This window comes from Miniopterus schreibersii, assembly GCF_964146895.1.
Source record: "Miniopterus schreibersii genome assembly, chromosome: 9".
In the NCBI taxonomy this organism is placed as follows: Eukaryota; Metazoa; Chordata; class Mammalia; order Chiroptera; family Miniopteridae; genus Miniopterus; species Miniopterus schreibersii.
Window position 1 is genome coordinate 51,535,257 of NC_138118.1, and position 24,775 is coordinate 51,560,031.

General features: G+C 36.6%; 1 protein-coding gene across 1 annotated transcript in view; it reads right to left on the bottom strand.

Moving 5' to 3' along the window:
* Positions 1-24,775, bottom strand: part of PCLO (piccolo presynaptic cytomatrix protein) — a gene marked incomplete at its 5' end in the record, with an annotated part of 287,210 nt that overhangs the window by 111,882 nt on the left and 150,553 nt on the right. Inside the window, 3 exons of the mRNA XM_081147631.1 lie at positions 334-2,345; positions 2,714-7,805; positions 17,842-18,753. Of these exons, the coding sequence (XP_081003757.1) occupies positions 334-2,345; positions 2,714-7,805; positions 17,842-18,753 (8,016 nt within the window). The remainder of the gene's footprint in view (positions 1-333; positions 2,346-2,713; positions 7,806-17,841; positions 18,754-24,775) is intronic.

Here is a 24,775-nt window from a genome sequence, read left to right on the forward strand (position 1 = left end):
CGATCGTTGAATGTGAGTATTAATTACACTCACTGAAATCTCAGTCTAAAACAAACACGGGAGATTTCAAGATGAGAACAAAACTTTCAGTCTCATTAAGTCATAAAACAACAAACTCCTTTCTCATCTTGCCTCACAAAAAAGAACATGTTTTCTTTTTGTGGGAATGTATACATTTCTATTTCTTCCCCAAATTACTAATGGAATGATACTCACTGAAATTTGGTATTGGGTTCCTGAGGTACCAGGAGCGTTACTGCTTCCTAAAGTCTGCAAACACATGGTTAACATCAACTCATCCACTGTCTTCTAACTGAAAAGAATCACTCTTACCGTGTAGCCCTCGGTATACTGAAAAGGAGCCCTGGAATTTTCGTCTGCTGTTGGACTCAGAGGCTTGGGGTCAGACATGGACCGCTGCATCATCTTGGCTGTCTTAGGACTCGCTGGGGGAACTTTAGCCATATCTGGATGCAGTACTTTCTGTGGACTTATGTCATCAGGGAGGGGTTTTTCATAAGGTACAAAGGCTGATTCTAAGGCTTTGCCTGGTGAAAGTGGTGAGATGGGTGAATAAAGGACTTTTGGAGATTTGGGTGGGGAAGGAGCCAGCTGCAGGGTGGAATCTGCCCGAAGGTGAGATGAGTAACCGATCTCTAAAGGTGTTGGGCGTTTCTTGTCTTTGGGTGGAGATGTGGCACTCAGATATTGAGGACTCTGTGTGTCTGACTCTGCTTCTGTCTGGCATCCTAAACTGCCCCCTTTGTAAGTCTTTTCGGGTGCTGAAATGTGTTTAGTTATTTCTACCTTGGCATCCACGCGTGCCCGTATCGAAGGTGTCCGTATGGTTCCGACGGGTTCAGTTTGCACAGACATCTCTGCCACTGTCTGGACGCCTACGCTGGAGACTTTGGAAAGGGGTCTGGTCTTCTCAGCCTCTGCAGTGCTGTCACCGTATTTTGCTACGCGAGTTTTTCTCCTCGACCGAGTAGGCACGTCCCAGTCATCCTGATCTTCGTCATCAGTTTGGACACTGGTATCAACACTCTTCTTAGTTTTCCTTCTCCTACTCACATAACTCCGATCTGCAGCATCTTCCTCATCAGTCTGCACTCCACTGTCTACTATCTTTTTAAAACAGCGGGGATCCTCTGCCAGATGTTCCCCTGTCTCATCGTACTGTCCGCGGGCTTTAGCTCCAGAGCTTCTCTTTTTGGGTTGTTTTTCATCTTTCACAACAACATCCGTTAAAGGTATTTCTGAAACTGTACTCAGGATGCCAGGTGGGGCGATGTACTGAGTGACGCCGTCGGACTGGACCGTGTACCACCCTTGGCTTTGTGGAATTTCAATCGCCACAACGGCCGAGGCGGTGGTGGTGGCATCTTCAGCCGCCCAAAACTGACCGCCTTCTGGAGCGGCGTACTGACCTTCCAACATCGCTTGCTCTGTGGTGGTTTGTGGAGAAGCAGTTCCAGAGGGGTCGTAGTTATACTGGTAGATCTGGCGAATCTTCTGCTCCTCTAGCTGCTGGTGAAGCTTTTGCTGCAGCTGCTGGATCTGCTCCAGCTGTAACTGCTGCTGAGCTAATGTCTCCTGCCTCATCATGAACTGGGCTTGACGCTCTTCTTCTTGCTGATAGAGAAGGTGCTGTTTCATAGACTGCAGTTCCTCCAGCTTTTTTTGAACCATGATCTTTTCTTGTTCTCGGAACCTTTGAATTTCCTGACGTTCCCACTCCAATTCCTCAGCAAAACGCTGTTGCTTAATTTTCTCCAGCTCCAAGAGCTCACGCTCCAAGTCTAGCTGCTGTTGTTGTTTATCTTCTTCGGGGACAATTAAAATAGCACTTTCATCTCCCACCACTTCAGAAAACACTTCAGATGCTGTGGTTAAAGTAGGAACCGAGTCTATTGTCTCAGCAGTAAGAGTTTCCATAGTAATAGTTTGAGGACTGGCATTGATATCAATACCAGTTACTACAATGTCTGTTTCAGATGCACCTGTTGTTAAGAAATATGATCTAGGCATCGGCTGGCTCTGGTGCAAGGTGGATAATGAAGTCACTGCATCAGTTGTATGCACACCAGACAGATCCCTCATGGTGGTGCTGAAAATGGAGCCGGGTTGTGTGGTGATAGCAAATGTGGAGGGAACTGGAGTTGCCACTGAAGAATAGACAACCCCGTTAGTTGACCTCAAAACACTCCCCACACCATACTGGGCTGGAGGTGGAGTCATTCTTGCTGTGGAATACTGCGGGGTACTAATGCCAGCTCCTGAAATGACTTGTCGTGTTTCTGGATATGGGCCTGCAGTCTTGCTTGAATAATCCATTACCTCACCTGAAATACAGGGTACAGTTATAGTCCAGTTCCCAGAATGAATGATGCTTTTTGGGTTTGAAAGAGCTCTCAATCTTGATGAACATAATGAATGGGACTGCATGCAAATTCACTGGTTAACCTAATTAGATGCCGAATAAAAGCAATGTTGAACATGCAGGCACATGCAGGTGACTCTGGGCAGAACAAATTAAAAAAAAATGAAGAAACAGAAGCGCACATGTACTCCAAATATGTTGCCAAAATATCCAAAGGAAGAGAAAAAGTAACAAAATGGAAAAAGGGACCACATTTTCATCCTGAAATGAGATGAGGAGGAACACCATAATGATATTTCAAGGAAAGGTCTGCTGCCACATCATACTGACCTGCGGAACTTCTCCCTGAAGTTAGATCTACTGCTGCATCAGTTTCTCCTGAATAATCAAAAGCATTCTTACTTTTATAGAAAAAATGTCCAGCTTCTGCTAAATTAGTGTCAGACATGGAAGGCTTCATTCCCCCAATCCCTCTGTAGCCATACTGCCCTGATCGATCATACTGATAGTGGTCGTCCCTATAGCCGAAACGATCCTCAGGGAGAGTAGCTGCAGGCTGCTGTGCTGTGCAGCTCCTTCCGAAAGGTAACTTATAAACCACATCACAGCACACAGCTCTTCTCCCTGCGGTCAGATCAACAGGCTTTTCATCATCTTCTATTATTCTGGTCACCACACCTGAAGTGGACTCATCCATTGTTACAACAGTCCTGTGAGACTTTGTGGTGCTGAGATCCACTGCTTCGCCATCAGTGATTCCCTGGGGTGTGGTGCCATCCGTCCATCCATTTGTGACACCAACAGGAGGCACAGTAACAGGCTTTGCAGTAGCCAGTGTCGCTGGGTGTGCTGAAGTACTTAAAGACAAGTTCATTGGTGCTTCCTGCCTAACTGTAGGAAAGGACTGGCCACTTGGCATCCTGTATGGGGGCTCGGCATGCTTTGATGTAGTAAGCTGAAGTGGTGGTGGTGCTGCGTGTTCTACACCCACCAGGCTTTCTGTGCCTGCGGTGTAACCTGCACTAGCTGTGCATGCGACGGCAGCCACTGTCTCGGCGACCAGGGATATTGGAGTCACTGCTGAGGAAGCTGCACTGAGATTTATAATAGAGGGTTGGACAGCACTGATTTGTCTCCCATAAGCTTCTTTTGCTGTGGTCTGCCTTTTCACATCCACTGCAGAAGCAGAAAGATCTATACATTTTTCAGTTACTTTAACTCCTGCTTTTGGTACTGTACGCAAATCAATGGCATCACCAATAAGTTGCAACTTTCCACTTTCTTTATGCTGATGCTTTTCTAAATGTAGGTTATCTAAAGCAAGAGGCTCCGGAGGAATTGTTATAGAGACGCTGCCGAGACCAACACCAGAGACTGTACTTCTGGCTGCTGAAACCTCAGCCTTAGAAACTTCAGTTGTGAGAAACTCTGTAAATGAACTTGGGGCTGCTTGACATGAAGACAGTGTTGTGACAGGGATAGCAGAAAATGTCTGCAAAGCTCCTGGGATGTACAGGCTCTGTTCTGATGAGTATGAAATTTCTGTAGCTGCCATAGGAGGAACTACAGAAAATACTGGTTCGGTGGCAATCATATCTTTGAGGGGTGATCCGAGGGGCCAGCTGGTAATTGCCTGACTAGCTGAAGAATCTGTTGGAGTCCCGGGTTCAGATGGCAACGTGATAACCACATACGTTTCCATGAGGGATTTGGAAAGTCTTGGTGAGGATTTGTTAGAGTGAGGGGAAAGTGGGGAGGTAGGAGAAGGCAATCTATAATCCGCTGTAGTGACTAAATTTAACGTCATATTTGAAGGTGAAGATATACCTGTTAGTTTGGGGTGTGTATCTGTTGGTTTTTGTGTAGTTATTGGAAGCTGAGGAACTGATGGTTTAGGGGCAATGGGAGGTTTGCTTGGCTCAGGTCTATGTGTAAATACAAGCCTAGATGGAATTGAAGATGGCTTAGGAGGAACAGGAGGAGGTGCAGTGGTACATATTTTTGTTACAGGTAACCCATTACTCCTTGGAACATCTGTAGTCTCTACAGTAGTAACAGTGTCGACTAGAGATGTAGCTGTCATAGGTAGAGTCACTGGAGCTGTAACTGTTAACTTTTTTTTAGGATGAATAATAGCAGGTTTAGGCGAAGTTGGTGGAGGAAGTGGTGGGGGAGGAGGGGGAGGGGGAGGAGGGGGAGGAGGGGGAGGGGGAGGAGGAGGGGGAGGAGGTTGAGCTGATGTGTCCAAAGAAGAACTTCGTAGGAATGGACGTGTTTTAGTTGGAAGAGAGGAAACAGAAAGACTGCCAGATGGCAACTGAGATGCAGGTTTTGCTTGACCAAAGACCTCTCCAGATACAAAGTATGCACTTGAAACTTGATCCTTCATTGGAAGGGCTGTTCCAGAAGGTGGCTGATCATGCACAGTTTCAGATAGGCTGGTTTTTGTTAGTTCAGCCTCAGACTCCTTCCTTTTATCTCTGTAAGCTTCCAAAACTTCCAGAATAATTCCATTCCCAGTTTCCTTCTTGGCTTTCTTCACTGGGTCTTTTTCAGACATAGATAAGTCAGTGGAAACAGTGTCAGCAATTAGCCCCTTGGGTTTAGTTTCTTCAGATTCTAAGATAGAAGGTGTCATATCAGATAAGGAAACTGCAATATGATCAGCACTAGTTCTACCATCTGGTATGGTAGTCTGATCTAAAGATATACTTATTTCTTCTGGATAGTCTATAATGCTGCCTGGAAAATAGGTTGATGACAAAATCATCTCAGAATCTTCTAATTTAGTTACTATGTCTACTGGCTCTGTATAAACTGTAGTTATGCTATCCAGGGTAGTAATGGGTGAGGAGCTATCTGTGGTACAAACTGAAGAAACAGATGATGTGAGGGAAGGTGTGTCAGAGGGTGGGACAGATGTAGCACTTTCTGAAGCCTCAGAGTAGGTCAAAATCAGCGATTCATGGGCAATTATCTCTTGAATTTCTCTTGTGTAATCGGTTACATATTCATCTTCAATTTCCTCTGTTGAAAAATGCTGGGTAATTTTAACGTCTGGAATAGAGAGTGTTGCACTGCTGGTTGAATCTGTAAGAGATGCTCCTGAAAGAATACTTGATGTCAAAGATTCATCGGGCAACCTATCAAAGTCCACAGTGGGCTCCGTCATGTCGTCCCTGACGGGGGGCTGGGCTGTACTGGATTCAGGTGTTAACTGCATCTGTTGCCTCTTCATGAGCTCTTCATAGGCAGCATCAGCATCTAATAATTGTTTTTCTTCACTGGTAGAAGTTACCATACTACCCAGGTCCACTATCTCATGGCTTTCTGGGATGATATAAGAACTTGAAACAATGTCTTCTTGAGGCACGACAGAATGTAAGCTTTCTAGCTCATAAAACTCTTTCTGGAGGTCTGTAATTTTCTGCATAGGATCATCATAAATCTGTTCTGGAAGTCTTATTTTTTGCTCTCTCCCTCTCTGCTGCATAAATCCATTTTCGTCTTCTTGTCTTGTTAGCAGGCTGCCATCAACCGAACCATTGTATGTGTCCTCTACTAAAGATTCATAAATGTAATCCTCTATTAACATCCCACCATACAAAGGCTCCTTTTCAAACATTTCATCTCGTTCATTTGCAGCTGGAAAAGCTTTATATTTGTGGGGTTTATGCATCATTTCTTCATATATCTCCTCAGCACTTTTTAATGCCTTTGGGCCACCTTCTTTCTGCATAATAGCATGCTCATCTGTTGGTGAGTATAAAGACACAGCTGTGGGTAATTTATAAACTTTTTGCACCTCTATTATTTTTTCTGGGCTTATTTCAAAACCCTCTGGATCTGACTCTATGCTAGGTGAATATTCAGAACAAGACGATCGATGGAGCTCCTCCATTTCTGCAGCTTGACGCAATTCTTCTGTTGGAGATGCATCTTCAATGGGAGAGAGATTACTGGGTGGTGTCTTCGGTCTTTCCCTCCTTCTCTGAGCTCGAAGTTCATCTTTGTCTTTCTTTGATTTTTTACTAGAACTCTTTCTTTGCTGCTGTTCCAGTTCCCGCTGCTTTTCTTGCTCCTTCAATAATTCTTCTTCCTCTCTCAGTTCTTCTTCCTCCGAGGAATCTTCAATAGTAGGTAAAAGAGGACCATGTGACCTGTGCCGAGCTTTGCGTTGCTGTTTGCTCTCTCCTTTTTTGTGACTTGGGCTACTGTCACTGTCCTCATCGAGCGATGACACTGATGTAGGGGATGTGCCAGGAGTGAAGCTGGAAGCATGAAGACTAGAAGATCCTTCCCCCCTGGACCTATCTTCTGGAGAGTCTGTCAGGCTTTCCATTTCTAATTCTGGCTCTTCATCAAAGTACAATGCTGTTTTTTTCTGGGTTGACTCTGCAGAATATTTGTCTGCTATCGTGCTGTTGAGTTCGATGGTTTTAAAGCGACGTAGCCCTCCTCCTCCAGCAACTACAAGTTCTTCACCCTCCTGACTTTTAGTTTCTCTGTATTTAATTTCAGGACTTTCATCAAACGTCTCATCATCTTCATCATGCCACGAATGGCGTCTCCCCGCGTCGTCGTCAAAGCTTGTGCTGCTTTTTCGAGTCAGTCGCTTGTGTTTCCCTGCCGCGACCTTCCCTTTCCCTTTCGTTTCTTCCTTCTTCTGGCTCTCAATACTACCACCAATCTCTTTGAGCTGTTTCCTAATGAACTCGTCATCTTCAGAACCTGAAGCATCTTCATCAGCGCTCATTTCTATGATCTGTTTTCGGATAAAGTCCTCCTCTTCACCCGATCCCTGGCTGTCTTCCTGTTTATACTCATCGCTGCTCGAAGAACCGATGCTAGTTCTCCGTTTTCTTTGTGGGACAGGTGAGTTTTCACTTTCACTACTGTCTTCAACTGAATCGTAAGGCTGTCTTCTTGCAGCTACGTCATCGACAAACTCCGACTTTTCTTTGGGGTCCTTCCTGGAAGGAGCATCTAGCTGGGCATCTTTTGTAAACATATCTTTTTCTTCTTGACCCTCTTTGAGCGTCTCTTCTGAAATTGTTGTATCCAGGGTTTCAGTTAAACTCTGAGCTTTCTGCTCATCCTTCGGATGCTCGGGAGAAACCTGATGAGGCTGTGTTTTCTTTTCTGACCTTTCTTCAACAAGCGTACTTGCCTGGGCTTCCAAAATGGACAGGACTGTACTTTCCAACTTGGCCAAATCCGAGGGGCTGGAAGGGCTGCTTTCTTGTGAAAACGAGTCCTTTTTGAGTCCCTTGAGCAAATCCTTCTCATCACTTGGAATAAGACTTGGAATTTCACCAAGTGAACCTGATATGCCATCAGAAGAATATCCTGTGTCACTCAGACCTTGTGGGCTTTTCGGCTGTTGAGAACTTGAGGTGTCTGATTTGTCATCTTCCTTTTCCTAGCAGGGAGGAAAAGATACAGGAAAACTTAACATGATTAAACTAATAAAATGGCCTCTCCATTACTCCCAAATAACTATTATGAACAGCAAAAATATATAATTTTTTTTTCAACTGTAAGCCAGTATTGTCTTAAATAAATCTTTGAATGGGCAAAAAATGAAAACAGTTAATCCATATTGATTAAGGTTAGTTTTCATTTAATCTAAGATTAAATGTCAATTCGAAATGACATTTTTTAGTCCGTTAATGCTCTATCTTTTTACATTTCAATGCCATTTTCCTTCAAAAACATGATTTTCTTTCTCAGTAAATTTACTTTGGGATAGAATTCAAATTTTTAAAGAAAAAATTTAATGATATGTTTCCACTGACATAATTAATACCTTGGGATTATGAAGACAGACAAAGAAAGAATCAGAGGATGGGTTTTTACCTAGCTACAAGTCTTTTGGGATGTCGGAAACTTAACTTAACAGAAGTAAGCATATATCAACTGGGGCCACACTGATATCTGCCTCACCTACCACAAGGATTTTCTTTTTCTTAGAGAGATTCAAACAAGACACTGTTTTTGAAAGACATTTTAAAAAACGTAAAACTTATAAACATAAAACAAACTATTTACTTGGTATTGCAGTTAATATTACAATGCCATATCACTTGAAAGGAATGTTTAGAAATTGTAAACTTTGTAAAAGTAACACAATAACTGGTCTGACTTATGGCTTCAGTAAAAGGGAAATAGCTATTATTTTTATAAGGTTGTTAAGCACATTAATCTTCAGTATCCCACCTCAAAGATATTTAACAAATATCACTTATAAATGTCTTCTGACTTTGAAAATACTTGTATTTTTATCTTCACAGTATTTCAAAGTCAGCTCCCTTCAACCAGCACAACAGCTAACTTTGTGAATGGACAGATGGGCTTTCCAGGGAGCTGGGACACAGTAGACAAGTCACAGGCTTCAACTACTGCTTTCCTATGATAAAGCCATGATGACAATTTGATTCAATCAGAGAGGCAGGCCTTAAACAAAAATGTTAAACATAGAGACTTTTTGCATAAGTCCAAATTTTAAAGAGCTGTGAGCAAAATGAAACCCTGCTGATCCAGTTAGTTTCCATGTTTAAAGGAGAACATCAAAAAAAACCCACATCCCTAGGTGAGGAAGAGCTCAGGTGAAGAGCAGCACAAGGGCCCAGGCATGCTCTATTTGACGCTGGCCTACGGGGTCACCTTGATTCCACTAAGTCTGTATCCTGAACTGACCATCGCAGTATTTTCAGTGGGTGTGTGGGCACGGCTCCTCCAACCCATCTACAGCCAAAAGGAACAGATGTCAGGCTGGATAACAAACAAACATGCAAAAACATCTTTCTTCTTTCCTGCCTTCCTTCCCTCCTGCCTTCCTTTCTTCCTTCCTTCCCTGTCTCCTCCTGCTTCTCATACTCCCGTTACCTACATAGTTCTCAAATATAAAAGTCGTTGGCTTGATATTAACTTTACACTCATTTTCATCTCAATACATGTCTTTATTATGTATGGTTAGAGATGTACCTTGAACAAATCACAGAGTAAAATGCTTTTGCTGAATTTGCCAACATGACTTAATTTAAAAAGACAGTCTGATATATTTTTCACAACTTTAGTCGAAAAAGTAATGTCTACTCTTTGGGTTACCAAGAATTAATTTCTCTGCACCATTTCAGCTGTCTTTGCAGGAAAGGGTTACTTATCTGCAATTATGAGACTATAGTAATAGGGCTAATGAGCCCCCAACTAACGTTGGATCCTTTTTCTTAAGAGCTACACATTGAAGAGGTAAACAAGGGAAAATCTTCTAATGAAATCTCTCTGGATGGTCACAGTGGAGGGATATTTCCATCTCCTCAAATCCCACAGAAAGCCAGAGGACATTTTTTTTACTCCAATATGCTTTCTATGTCTTTCCTCGTCTTCTTTTCCAAGCTTCACTAAATGACAATAAACACCATGAACACTGGGGTGGAGTATCTAAGCTCCTTGTGAGTAAAAGGGCAAGAAAATGATCTTTCATAATCAAAGTTTGATGGTGTCATTTGCATTCTTTATTTTGTGTCTGCATATATTATAAAACAACAATATAACAAAACTATACATGTATAGAAGGAATGTTACTATTGTTACATATAACAACTCATTGAGTATAATAAAGGATAAATTATAATTTTATACAACAGATAACGAAAGTTCTAGTGACATTTTACAAAAATCAGATTAGGACCAGACATACATAATGTAACAAAGGAAATTGAGATACATTAGACAGAAGACTGACACACATAAATAACAAAATACCTACCCTACCATCCCCTTTATGTAGCCTTTCACTTTCTGTTCATGTTTTCCTTCTTTCTTTAGTAATATGTTCTACCCCCTTCTCCCTCCTACCTCTATCTTCTTGGTCTCTTTTCTCCATTCTCCTCACAGGATTGATTCAGAAAGTATCTATGATGATTTCCCTCCCTAAGGACTCCTCTTCCCCATATTATAGGGTGGCAAAAAATCTAGGAAGGTTTTGCTCTACAGGTTTGTGGGTCTAAGATAAAATGTTTGGTGTGGTTAATGAGGAAATACAGCTAAGTGACAAAAAGGCATTTGGCTAGACTATGCAGAAAGAACACTTGGTCATGTCCTTATTGTACCATAGTATGCTGAAAAAATTCATAATGTCAATTTTTATCATACTAAGTAGCATAGGTATAAAGTTCCCTGATGCAGGTGAGTGATCTGCTCCTTCATTATACTGCTAGATTGTTAATCATTAGATCATATACTAACCAGGCTCTTTGCCTCTTTAAGGCACCTACACATTCATCTTTTCACCTGTTGCTAAAATTCAAACAAAAAGTTTTTCTTCATATACAGAGATCAGCACGCTGAGGTACTCATCTGTCCATCCATTTATTCCTCCTGTGCTATCCACTAATGCAATTTGTACCCATGTAGGTTCACTGGTCTATACAGATTTAACATTGCAAACACTTGCTTCACAAATAACATTTCTTAACACGGGAATAATTTGATCAAATATGAAAGAGTAGATGGAACCGATAAGAATGTAAAACACAGTGTGTAAGTTAGGTTTGATTTTCTCTAATTATTCAAACTTCAAATGGATGTCTAAAGAACTATGATCAAAGGATTTATGTGATGAAGGAATAACATATTATTTTCTCCCAAATATCTCTATAACTAAAAGATTGAGAGTTTTCTCTCAGTTGCTTCAAAACTGTGTCGCTACTCAGTAACCTATTAGGATTTAATGAAGTGAAAAGATTCAAATGGCTCTTTTAAGTTTATACATATATATTAACAAATATACATATGTGTATAAATATCACTGATTTTTCTTATTTTGTATTTTCTTCATTTGAGTAGATAATTAGATGTTAAAATTAATTATCCATTTCATTTTTTTCAAAATACATCTAGAATGACCTCTGAAATTATTACATAAGAATAAAATTCCAAGTATCTACCATTTGCAAGATAATTTTGTTTGTCATCTCAGATGGAGGCAGTGAGTGGGAACAGCCATAATTTAAGCATATCTTTTTTTTCAATAGCAATGTTATTTTTCACCTGCCCTGAAGAACACATTTTCCCTGTATCTTTCTAAGTACAATTTCCATTAGACTCTATTATACTGACTTTTATTTTTTATTATGTATTATGCTTTTCTCATGTATCGTATTATGGCTACTTGAGACTAGGGTCTATGTAAATGAAACAATCACTTAAAATTTCCAGAGGCTAAGATTCATATATTTTTTACTTGCCAGTATAAAGCAGAGAGTAGAGAATTCCTGTTTTTCCAATATTCTTCTGCTGAAAGGCAGTGAGTTGAGACCCATTTGAAGCTCTGTCTTATTTTGAGACATCTCTAGTGGTGAGGAATATGCCAAGACGCATCTGCACAGCCCCACTTACCTGCCCTTTTCCCAAATGAAACATTGAGTCTTCCATGTTAAAGGTAAACGGAAGGTATCTGAATATTATTGGGGTTAAGAACTGAATTCCTGGTTAAATATAATACTGTACAAAGAAAGGGTGCAATATTAAGTTGTTGGTTAATTTCCCCCAAGTCATTTATTTTAATGGGCCAAAGTAAAACAATAAACGTAGTATCTTTAATCATTTATAGAATGTTTCAGTCAAAATGGTTTGCTAGTCTGAGTGTTCCAATACTCTAAACAAGATTAAGTCCATAAAATTCACTGAGCCGGGAGAGAAAAATCAGAAAGTCCCACCTACATGGCAATCCTTTTCAGTACAAAAAAACCTCATTATTTTTCATCCTATCTGATTACGCTGCTACAATAAATATGTGTGTGTGTGCGCGTGTGTGTATGAAACTTGAATGCTAACCCCTGGGTCATATTAACCAGAAATAAAAGTTTATGCTAATGGGTGTTGACATTTTGGCTTTTATCAGGAAAGTTACAGTGTTTCGATGTATGTATCAAAGGTAGATAAGCTGTATTCTTTTTAAATATATAAAAGAGAATTCTTTAGTAACATGTAATTTTAAAATATTAAGCTAAAAAAGTAAAGAAAAATGTACCTTTCAAATTATTTACTATATTTCAGAATAAATTTTAATTCCACTTCACAAACTCATTTTGAAAGACAGGAATGAATGGGGAAAAAATGATATGGCAACAAAGAAATGCAAATGATATACTATAACAATATGAGTGACACAAATGACAAATGAATTAATAAAATAAATATATAAACAAAGTAAAAAATTACAGAAAGTGTTTGGGATTATAGTGGGAGCTGCCAAGATATATGTGATTATAATAATGAAAAGGCAATATGTCAAAAGTATCATGGGAAAGAAGCATTGTGTACAGTGTTTAAGAAGCTCAGCTTTTATAATCAGAACTGAACTATAATCTTAGCTTTGCTGTTTCCCAGCTATGTGAGCTTAGGCACAGAAATTTAGTTTTCCTCTCTTTAAAGCAGATATAATATTTATCTTATCATTAGTTATGTGGATTAAATGATAGAAAAGAGACTTAACATAGTACCCAGAACAAAGTAAAAGGTAAATTAAGAGAATTATTTGATTTCCAAAAAAGCTAATTTAAATCTGATCAATATAGGGAGTTCAACAGCAAAAGTGACTGCCATTAAAAAGAAGAGTGGCCTAGAGGTCCGGGTGGGATTTTTCTGATAGGGTTGACCTAAGGGTGCAGCATCAGTGCACAGAGAAGAAGTGAGTACAGATTTAGGAGGGAGATAGCACAGGCTACATTCAGGAATTACACAAAGGCCTATTTGGCTGGTTTTCTATTTCTCACTTGTGGGGAATATTAGGTTGTTTAAAAGTTATATTGGAACCATACTTCAGAGGGCTGAGAAAGCCAAGCTAAACTGTTAAGTCAGGAGTCTTGATAGTGGGGTGCAGAAACCCGGGCAAATATACCAAATTATTTAAGGGACTGTAAAAAGTAAGCATTAATATTTTTATTTTATTTTCAATCCAAAATTATATTTTGCTAATTTTAATTAAAAGATTGACACCACTATTCATTTATTTCTCATGTCAGCTGGCCACATGGTGTGTGATAATCCTGGGAGAAAACTGGAAGTTATACTTTAAGGAAAAAGTATAGTGAGGCAGTTATTTCATTTGCTCACCTTTATATTGAAGCTAATCAATCATTCAGTTAGGCAGGTTTGTGGCCCAAATTACCCAGTTTCAACTAAACCAACTTTCCTATAATAGGTAAATGGTAGACAAAACATTCTTTAAAAAGATTTTCACAAAAAAATCATGTGTTAAGTATGATACTAATAATGTAAGAAACATACAAACACATTAATAAAGCAAATTCCATATTGTTACAAACTTTTCATTAGCAAGTTTACAAGGTAAAAGCAACGATGACCAAGTTGAATCAGATCTGACACAAGTTAGCCAAAAATGTTTGACATTATCTGGAAAACTATTTAAGATCTGAATGTACATCTGTTATTTCCAATAACACATTGTCTATGCACATAATGTGCTTTTGCATTAAAGTAAGTGATATTATGACACCAATACAAAAACATCCAGTACTTTATAATTTTTTAATAAATTGAATAATAAAGACATAACCTTCATTTGCGTTTTCTTATTTAAAAGTGTAAGAAAAAAATCACATGCGATTTGGGGAAGTTGTTTTTCTGCCATGGAAAAATGTCTAAAGTAATATGTAGAAACCAATATGGTAACAAATCAAACTGCATGTCTTTGTTAGCAAATATTGTTAGAAGAAACAAAGAAGTAACTGTAGAAGGTTTGGGGGAAAATTATTAAAACAAAGTAAGTAACAAAAGGTTACATAATAGAAACAAAATAGAGATATTTCTAACATGCTCAGTTTATAATGTTTAATAATTCTGATTCTATAATAAAATCCTTAGAAAATTCTATTGTGAGTAATAATGTACCAATGTAGATAGCCTCAATATCAAGGGATTTGTATAATAAAGTTGTCTATATTTCTTAATTAAAAAACTATATATTTAATACTGAGGAATGGCTTTTCTGATGGAAATTATTTTTTTAAAGGGGAAGGTTATAGAGATATGAAATTCATTTACTTGTATTTGTTACAAGTAAGCCAGAATTGCAGAGTGCCTCAAGATTTTACAGATGTAGTACATGTTGTATACTAATGAGACCTTTATATTTTGAAGTATATCTTTAATATTTGGTACTGAGATAGAGAATAACTATGAATTTATTTTAACCACAGAGGCTTACTGATTATCTCACGGGAAATCAGTTTGAAAAGTTGTAAGTGTGAAGAGTTAATTCCTTTTTAACAAAAGTAGAAGAATCCCAAAGTTGCCCAACTTTTTGGTGATGACAATGGTTATCAGTAATACCATTTATTAGATATTTAGGAATAAAGTAAACCCTGGTTATTAGCAATATTCTACCTTTTAGGTATTAAAGAAAAAATAAACAATAGCCATCTCTTCAAAAAAATTACGATGTGAAAACACTCCTTTGAAGACAAATATTTGGAAATTATATGATTATGCTATATAAAATGACCTCATTTAAAAAAGCTGTCATATCAGCTCATTTAAAAAACTTTAAAGATAATATTTTATTCTGTTTATAAGTCTTCCAGATAAAGAACTCTGGTGGTTTCTAAAGATATTTGTTAAAACAATATTTAAAAACAACTAATTTTCTGATGATTGGTATCAGGGAAGATTAACATTTGTGGAATTTCTACAATTAAGAAAAAAATTTGTTTTCAATTTCAAACTTAGAAAACAGATAGCAAGATTTGGCAAGTATAATCTTTGATCCACTTCCAACTCTGGTATATGCTTGTGGGTTATCGTTTTTTGTTGTGATATTCATTAAAACTAAATGTCAAATATAAAAATAAACTTAGAAGTTCAATTTCAAATAACTATCAAAAATTTCAAACCCAATTTTCTAAAATATTGAAGCACAGTTAAGTCAATCAATTCTCTCTATACAACACTACCATTAATCATATTTTAATGTGGTCAAATGTATCTACATCTAAATAAATATAATAAAATGATTAATTTTCCCCACTGATTTTATCTTATTTGTTAATATTTTATATTGTAAATAATACATTAGTAAATTAGTACATATAGTTAATTTAGAAATAAAATTAGTATATACATATTGAGGTTGTAAAATCATAGAAAAAATCATGATAAAAGGAAATGATAGTGATAAAGGTACAAAATAATATAAAAAGTGGTGTACTAACAAAATATTAGAACACATTGTCTAGATTATATTTAACAAGGGATAGAGAATCATTAGAAGTATCTGAGCAATAAATTGTTTGAACCCTAGAAAATAATTTATCTGACAACTATATTATCTTAGACTGCTATTACTTTTTGAGAAGGGAGAAACAGACGTCACAGTGACCAGTAACAGGATTATTCAAATCATTGGCAAAAGGTCATGAAAGCCATAAGTAGGAGAGCTTCCTTAGAAATAGGAGCGAATGAAGAAGAGCGTGATGAACTGGATGTGGAGAGCAAAGAGCATGCAAGAAGAAACCTCAGATTGCTCAGACTGGGGAATCAGAGATAGGGTGAATGATGAACTAGAAAAGTAAGAAGTAAAAAACTGCCTCTATAGAGGGTGGATATGATTCTAACATACTGAGTTCCAGCTCACAATGGGGCTTTGAAGTGGGACAATCTATTGAAAACGCAGATCTGGCAACTAAAAGAGGGGCAAAGGTACAACCAGTGGATTTAGGAAAGGTTCATGTGACTCCAATAAGGAAAGAACACAGAACTCAAAGGAAAACAAGAAAGCTCATCGTATGGAGATTGGGAAAAAGAAAAGCAATTGCTACAATCAAGAAACTCGTAAGGGATGATCAGAAAGACAAAGATAAGGGAAGGGTCAAGAAAGACAAGGATAGTTTCAAGAAGGGAGGAATGGTAAAAGGCATTGAGTTGTGAAAAGTGGTTAGCTAGGAGAAGCAATGGGGGGGTCTAGATCCAAACATTAGAGTGGGGGATACATATATAGGCATCTGCTTTCTCTGACTCTGAAAAACTCATTTATATGACAAGGGAACATGAAAGTTTATTTAATGAGGTATGCATCACCTACCAGAGGTAAATTATGTCTTAAAAAATGTAAACAACAACAAAAAACAAAACAACTGAACCAGTCTGGATGGACTATAGGTTCTAAATAGAGTTCTAATATTAACTTCTTTTTAAAACATGCTTTTATTGATTTTAGAGAGAGAGGAAGGGAGACAGATAGAGAAATTGAAACATCAATAAGAGACATTGATTGGCTGCCTCCTGCACACCCCCTACTAGTGATGGAGCCCCCAACCCGGGTATGTGCCCTGACCGGGAATCAAACCAGGGACCTCTTGGTTCATGGATTGATTCTCAATCACTGAGCCACACCAGCTGGGCCTAATATTAACTTTTCATACTTATAAATAATTTTGTTTTCCTGCAAGTCATTGCTAGCATCTGTGAATTAAAATTATTCAACGGGTGGTGGTGGTAGTAGTGGGGATGTGGAGGGATTGAGGAAAAAAGAAAAAAAAAAAAGAGGAAGAACTCATGGTCATGGACAATAGTATGATGTTTTGGTGGTGGAGGGGTAGGGGGAAGTGGGGTTGGGTGGAGGTGGAGAGGGGATAAATGGTGATGGAAAAAAAAAATAAAGAGAAAATAAATAAAATTATTCTGTCAGATATATTGTAAGGTTTCCTGTAATCTGAAAAATCAGAGTTCCTCTAAAAATGATACTATTACGTGTATAAATATTGGTTAAGATGGGGCACTCTTAAAAGTTTCTACTAAAAAAAAGAATATATATATATTATTGAAGATTATGCTTGGACTATAAAAAACCCTTCAATATTAAACACATTGAACAAAACTACAAACAGAATATATTAATTAAAATCACACAAAACACTAAAATGAACTTTTTTTAAAAATGGCATATATCTTAAATTTTTCCAAATTTTTTTGCAATCACAATGATATAATTTTATGGTTGAACACAACTTGAAAGGCTTTTAAATGAGAAGAATACTTGTTGACCCTTATTTAATCAGCTGGATAAGTGAACAGAAACTTAAAAACATACATTATTTCTTATAAAGGAGGATACCGATTTTATGTTCATAGTGGGGAGAAAAAGGAATCTCTTAAAATGTTAAGAAACTTCTTTATCACTTTATAGGAGCTGGATAAATTATCTGATAGACATAAAAGCTAGAAGAATAAATTTTATATCTAATGTCTTATTAAATTAGATTAAGCTGTCAAAAAAACCAAAGTTCTGATTTTAGCAAACTGTTACACTTCTCTGAAAACACCATTAATCGAAGGATTTTACTTATATAATTACCATTAAGCATTCCGTGTACTTAGGTAAAAATTAGTAAATTATATACATAAGACTGCAAAGTTAGGAAAACATAACTTACTGTTTTTTCTTTCCCAGGTTCCACCTGATCAGGCTTTGCTGTGCAGACTGCCTGTGGCCGATCTTTCATCTTTTGAGTTGTCCCATCACCTCCCTCAGGCAAACTCTGAAGCACCCCAGGCGGGAAATCCTCGGTCTTGGTCTTGGTCTGTGGTGGTTTCTCTTCCTGCACCACCTGCGGAGCCACTCTGCCTTCAGGCGTTTCCTCAGCAACCTGTACTTGAGTTTCAAGTAAGTCCTGTTTCTGTTCTTCCCCTAGAGCTGGTGTTGGTGCTTCTGGGGGAAACTTTTTGTCTTCAGGGGTTGGCTTTTTGTCTTTGAGAGCTGGCATTTTTATTTCAAGAGGTGGCTTTTCTTCTTCAGGAGGTGGTTTTTTGTCTTCAGGGGTTGGTTTTTTGTCTTCAGTGATTGCCTTTTTTTCTTCTGGAAGTGTTTTTTTGTCTTCAGTGGTTGCCTTTTTTTCTTCTGGAAGTGTTTTTTTGTCTTCAGTGGCTGCCTTTTTTTCTTCTGGAAGTGTTTTTTTGTCTTCAGTGGTTGCCTTTTTTTCTTCTGGAAGTGGTTTTTTGTCCTCAGGGGTTGCCTTTTTTTCTTGAGGGAGTAAAGCTTTGTCTTTTTCTTGTTTACTCTCTTCTTGTTTTTGACCTGTGGTTACCTTGGGGGACATTTTTTCAACTAAAGGTGTTTCTTTTGCTTTTTCTGAAATGGTTTTTTCACCTTCTGCTTTCCCTTCTTGCTCCTTCTTTTTAACTTTGACTTGACCAGGTGTTGCTGTTTTCTGAGGTGGCTGTTCTGTGGGGACAGGCACAGGAGAGGCCTTTGGCCCTGACGGTGTGGGAGGCATTCTGCCCATGTCTCCAAGCTGTCCCGACATTGCTCTCTGGGTTTGGCAATTTAAACAAAGCCATTCTTGAATCTGCAAGTAAAATAGCATCAGATAGATTAATTATATTATAATGTATTTGTTTCGGTGCATTTACCAAGGCTAAACTTTGGCAATTTGAGTAATTTACTCTCCTCTCCATAAAAAAGGAAAAGAAAACAAATCTTTAACAATAAAGAAGCAGCCACGGAAATATTCTTTTTTTTGGGGGGGGGCGAAAAATCTGCATTTGTTCCAAAGAACTGTTTTTAAGGCTGGTGTCTTCAAAGTTAGTATTTCCATTATACATTTATTCAAAAACTATTAAATTTCATAGTCATTTTCACTTAATCACCAGTTAATCAAAAGTTTTTTTGTTTTTTTTAGGATTTAGCCTATAATCATCTATCTCCTGAGTTGGGTCAAAGGTAGTTCTATGTACTACAATAGAACTTTACAAAGTACATTACAAGTTTTCAAGAATCACAGGCATAATTCTCTACCTGCTTTAGGATGGAAAAAAAAAATTCATTTTTAATAATACTCACACTTCTCAAGCAATTGAGCAAGAAGCATTCACAGGCTCACATTGTTTGGTATCTTTATCCCCACAGTTTTCTGAATTGCTGACTAAAACAGTTCCCTGTATCTCTGCTCCTCAGTGTAATTCATGGTTTCCCTGTGCCAACCATGTCCTCAGACATGCAAATTCCTGGGAACTACACCAACACTATTTTAGCAGGATCCCAGTGTAGAAGGAGGGTCCTGTTGGTTTATTCTTTTGCAAACTAAGGACTGAAAACTACTCTCTCATATCACATACGTATAATCACATGGGGGAGAGATTATGTTAAGTTACTAATACTGCAGAATTCTCCCCTTATTGATGTCTGTTATGCTTTTTCATACATTATACTTGTTACAAAATGTAAAAAAGTAAAGGTTACACATGTAGCTTCTAACTGTTATTCTATGAGTACTTAATTTTATAAAGTACACAGTTGGAAGGTCATATAAAATAGTATTGCATTCGTATGTTACATTGTCTTCTGTGAAGTTCAATTTCAAACTGCTTTTCACACTCGATCACTCTTTTCAGTTGTATAACAAAGTATTTAGAGACAAAAATTACTTATTGTTCTAGATTATTATCAGACATATATTTCATTTCTTTCTTTTTTTAAAATATATCTTTATTGATTTCTGAGAGAAGAAGGGAGAGGGAGAGAGAGAGATAGAAACATCAATGATGAGAGAGTCACTAATCGGCTGCCTCCTACATGCCCCCGATTGGGGATCGAGCCCGTAACCCAGGCAAGGAATCGAACCACGATCTCATGGATCCTAGGTCGATGCTCAAGCACTGAGCCACGCCCAGCCAGGCAAGTTTCATTTCTTACTACAGATTTCAATTTCTTTAGAGACATAAAAAATGTTGCTTAATAATGACTCTTTTGAAATCTGTAAGCCATTATAATTCTTATTTGCTGATCTAAAAGAGTAAAGACAAAAGTCAAATATTTAACTTCAGTAAAATGCTGTCTATAAAACATTAGTATGTATTATGGTTTAATTTGCTTTTTGTGTGTATGATCATCCAGTACCAATTCCCTTCTTAATTTCCTTCTTAAGCAGCTCTGAAGTGAATTGTGGCTTTTTTATGTATTCACTTTATATAAAAGTCTTAGGAAAAAACTGATTTGATCCCTTAAATCAAATACTAAAAGCTCCAGCCCTTGTGTGGAATTATCCCTGGAGGAAATACTTCTACAATATCTACAGAAAATCAATCTTAATCTGTGCTGTGGTTTTAAAAACCATTACTGGGTTGAGCCACATTTAGGATATCTTCATTCAGAGCCTGATGTTTTTTAAAACAAAAAGAGACATAATAGCTGTATCACTGCGCAGTTGTGCCAAGTGGATTCTAAAAACCAAATTCAGGTGTGTGTTAAGCATTTCCATCCAGACATATCCTAATGTAAATAAGGAAAATTTTAGTATACCAAGAATACAGGTTTCATTACATTGGATAGTCTTATCAATTATAAAAGTATGATTATTTTATCTGAGTTCTGGAGACAAATTATTCTTACAAAGTTCTCCTCTCTTGCTGTTTACAGCATATAAGCCACAGTGGTACACAGCTCTTGTTAAAAGGTAAATGTATTTAAGGAAATAAACACAGTGACTATTTCAAAACATTTGAAGTTTAGATGAGGATCAAAGATACTATCTATTTAATCTATTAAGTCACATAAAACATTTCATTCTGCTGATTTAAAATAACCCTTAATAGACATACAAGCAGTGATAACCCACACACCACTAAGGTCTCAAAGCAAAGAGAAGGGGGTAGTGCCAATCTAAGAAAAAAAGATCTTTTCCTTAGAGTTTCATTGGCTAGTTCAAATACATGTTTTGCTTAAAATCCTATACATATTCAGTTAACCTGAATGTTTTTAACCACTTCAATTTTGTAATATTTTTAACATGATGTTGCTTTACTTGGTCTCCTGTTTACATGACACTTTGAGTAAGATTACAAGGCAAAACCTAATTCTTCTGTCACCAAAATTAATCTGGAAACTTATGTTCCTATTACTATGTTACAAATAATTATGACAACATGATTTATGTATGTACCTATTCTGTATATTTCTTTCTCTTTATCTCAATGGAGTACACATAGCATTTGGAAAGTGTATCTGTAAGGCTTATTCCATCAAGGAACTCACATTACAGTAGAAGGAATATGACATAGATAATATGAATATGCATAAATATAATATGCATTTAAAAACAAAGAAAATGAAAAGAACATGGTGGCTTTAACAGGACTGTCCAAGGAATCAATTTAGAAGGTAAGAAACTGATAGATTATGAATCCCACAAGAGTATTTTTTCACCAGACAATTACAAATGTCAAATGGATGCTCTCAAATGTGTGTCTCTTCTTTCTGCAGCCCTAGAACCAAATCAGAATGCCAACATATTCAGCAGAGGGCAACACAGTATCAGTAAGAAATGGAAAGAGGGGGGAAAACACTTTAGTAACACCAAAATTTTATATTTCATTAAATACGTAAGTTTAAATTTTGTTTATTAAGAGAGAGGTCAGAAAAAGAGGCTAAAGTAAAATCTAAAGTGGAAATGAGAAAAACAAAGTGGATCGACAGGAGTAAAATGAAATTCCATTTTGGACAATCAAAGTCATTGTCATTATCATACATTTAAATAGAAAAGCAATTGCTAGAATAATTTGCGTCACAAAAATAATTTGGGAAATGCTCTATAAACACATAAGAAGATGTAAAAATCTATGGTTCACAATTTTTTTTGGAGTTGTTTACCAAAAATAATCCCAATGTTTTTTTTGTATCAATGTAGTCAGGAATTTAATTTATAAGTATTATATCTAGGTCCAAAAAATGTTATCTGCACTTTTAATTCCTCAATAGCTACATCATTAAATACTCATAATATTTCTAGTCCAGTAGCAATCTGAAGATAAATTAATCAAGATGCCTTAAATTATAGAAGAATTCAGTGCATAATATATCACTGCCATATATGACTTTTACTAGCTGAAAGATTTTACTAGATACAGCATTAACTGTTTATGTAACAGTTGTAATTGTGGAACACAGGACTATTCATATTTTGCCTTATAGTTAAGTATCAAGTAAGTTATGGTTTCTCTTTGAAATGAGACAATAAAAAATGAATATATTATAAATTACATACTATATATACACACACACACACTGAATGCATTTCTATTATTTACTTAGTAGATTACATAGAAAATTACAAAATATAAATGCTTATATAGGCTTTTTAATATCCTAGTCATCAATATGGATGCTCTCAGACCATTTCTGTTTGTTTTACTGTGTTTTTAAAATATATTTTATTTTCAGTATACTCTTACTATCTTATCTCCTAATAGTACAAAATATAAGAAAAGTTTATATTTCAACTAGATTATTAAATGTGTTAAATAAATTGAGAAGACTCCCTAAGATCAAAAACATTTTCATTCAAAGTTTTAACATTAATAACCAGTATATCAAAATTCATTTCCAAGTAGGAAAAATTATGATAGTTTATAAAAACGTAACTCCACTTTGATCACAACATACTAGAACATATTCATTTGTCACCTAGTACATGTTAATAAAATGCATTTATTTTAACATCAAATGATCAGGGCTTGTTCAAAACAAAACAACGCACCAAAAATCCATTAATCTTAAGAGGAGAGTGGGAAATGAGGGCAATAAAAACCTAGAAAAAGGATGCTGCTGAGCTACTCAGCATTTTTCCATCAATAAGCAATTTGCTGTATATAACATTTCAGCTGTAACTATGGCAACAATACCATTAAGGAAAATCTCAGAACTTCAGGCCTGCCTATTTATTTTTCCAAGTTTCTTTTCTGAAGCATGGTAATAAGACCTGCAGCAGGTTGCCATTAGACTGAAAATGAAAGGGAAGTTACGGTTACAAAACCTACACAAGCATGCACATCTGTATCTGAAAAATCTTCATGGAATTTTAACATGAATTTTCATTAAAAGATCAACTAGATTGATTTGAAAGTTTATATAATTTCCATCAATAGAGGTATTTAAGCAGAGACTTGGTGGCCCCTACTCAAAATTTTGTAAAGGAAAACCTGGTAATCAGGGAATTGGTACTAAAATACCACTGAGTTTCCTGCTTATTATCAAGCTTCTGAGTCAACAAAATTGTTAAATGAATTTTTGTTTTCCTGTTGATTTGCATATCATTCAGAATGTTATTTTTTTAAGCTGAGAAATAATTACACATATAGTAATCTTCTTAGAAGTCACGATTTGACCCATTCACAAATCCAAAAATTGGGGAGCAATGTTACTTGCAAGTTGTCACTTGTATCAGTGTTACCTATAGTCCTGGCATTAGGGTTTATTTATTGAAGGCCCATACCCTCTTACAATTCAATTTGCATCCTGAAAATATTATTTTTTGCCTATTAAATATCTAAATTATTTCCTTTTGTAATCTGGGAAAGGGGAAAAGATTGAATTCACAGTTGATGCACTCTTTTTTCAGATTACAAAATCAGTTGTTCAGACTACACAACCAGTATATCAGAAATCTGTGATCATTTGTGAGACTGCACTTGGCAAGTGTATGCAAGAATGTATTTGTGATACTTCTATTCTTACTCTGTGCCTCCTAAAAATGAATGAGATGTGTGTCAGATCCTTCTCTTACTATACTCCTTTTGACTAGCATGTATAGCTTCCTTGTATTTTTGTTTCTTTTACAATTATTGAAACAAAACTAATTCATATCCAAAACATGTAATTGAATGATTGGGGCTCATCCTCATTTGCTTCATATGTAATTATAAGAATTACATCAGAATGTTAGAACATAACCATTCATAGGAAAACTAAGAAAAAATAAAAAGGCATTTTAAATATTAATTTTACTAAATGTGAATGGTGGGAATCAATAATGAAATCTAATAGAATATTGGAGATTGCTAGGAACTTGTACTGGGGTTATCACTCTTAGGTCTAAACTGATTAGTGGTTTTGTCCCTACTCATCTCTTATGTATATGCTTGTTTCTGTAAGACCCTCACGTTCCTGTATACCCACTGATGTCTCTGTTCCATTCAGTTGAATCTTTAAATGTAAGTTTCTACATAATGTAAATTACATTAACAGAAATTTCCATAATAGAAAGATACCAAATAAAGTCATGTATATTACACCAGGGATTAAAGCTATATTTAGATTATAATTGCATACTCCTAGTTGACTTTAGTCAATTCTTCTTTGACTAAATCAGGATAATTTTCTAGCCACTTTCTTCTCACAGTTCATATCTATTTCTCTAAACTAAAAAAATAATCTCAGGCTGTTTGATGTTTTAAATACTATTATATAAATAATGTATAAATATATACATGCATTAATTCAAATACCTCTGAATTATTTTTTTAAAATATGTCTTTATTAATTTCAGAGAGAGGAAAGGAGAGGGAGAGAGAGATAGAAACATCAATGATGAGAGT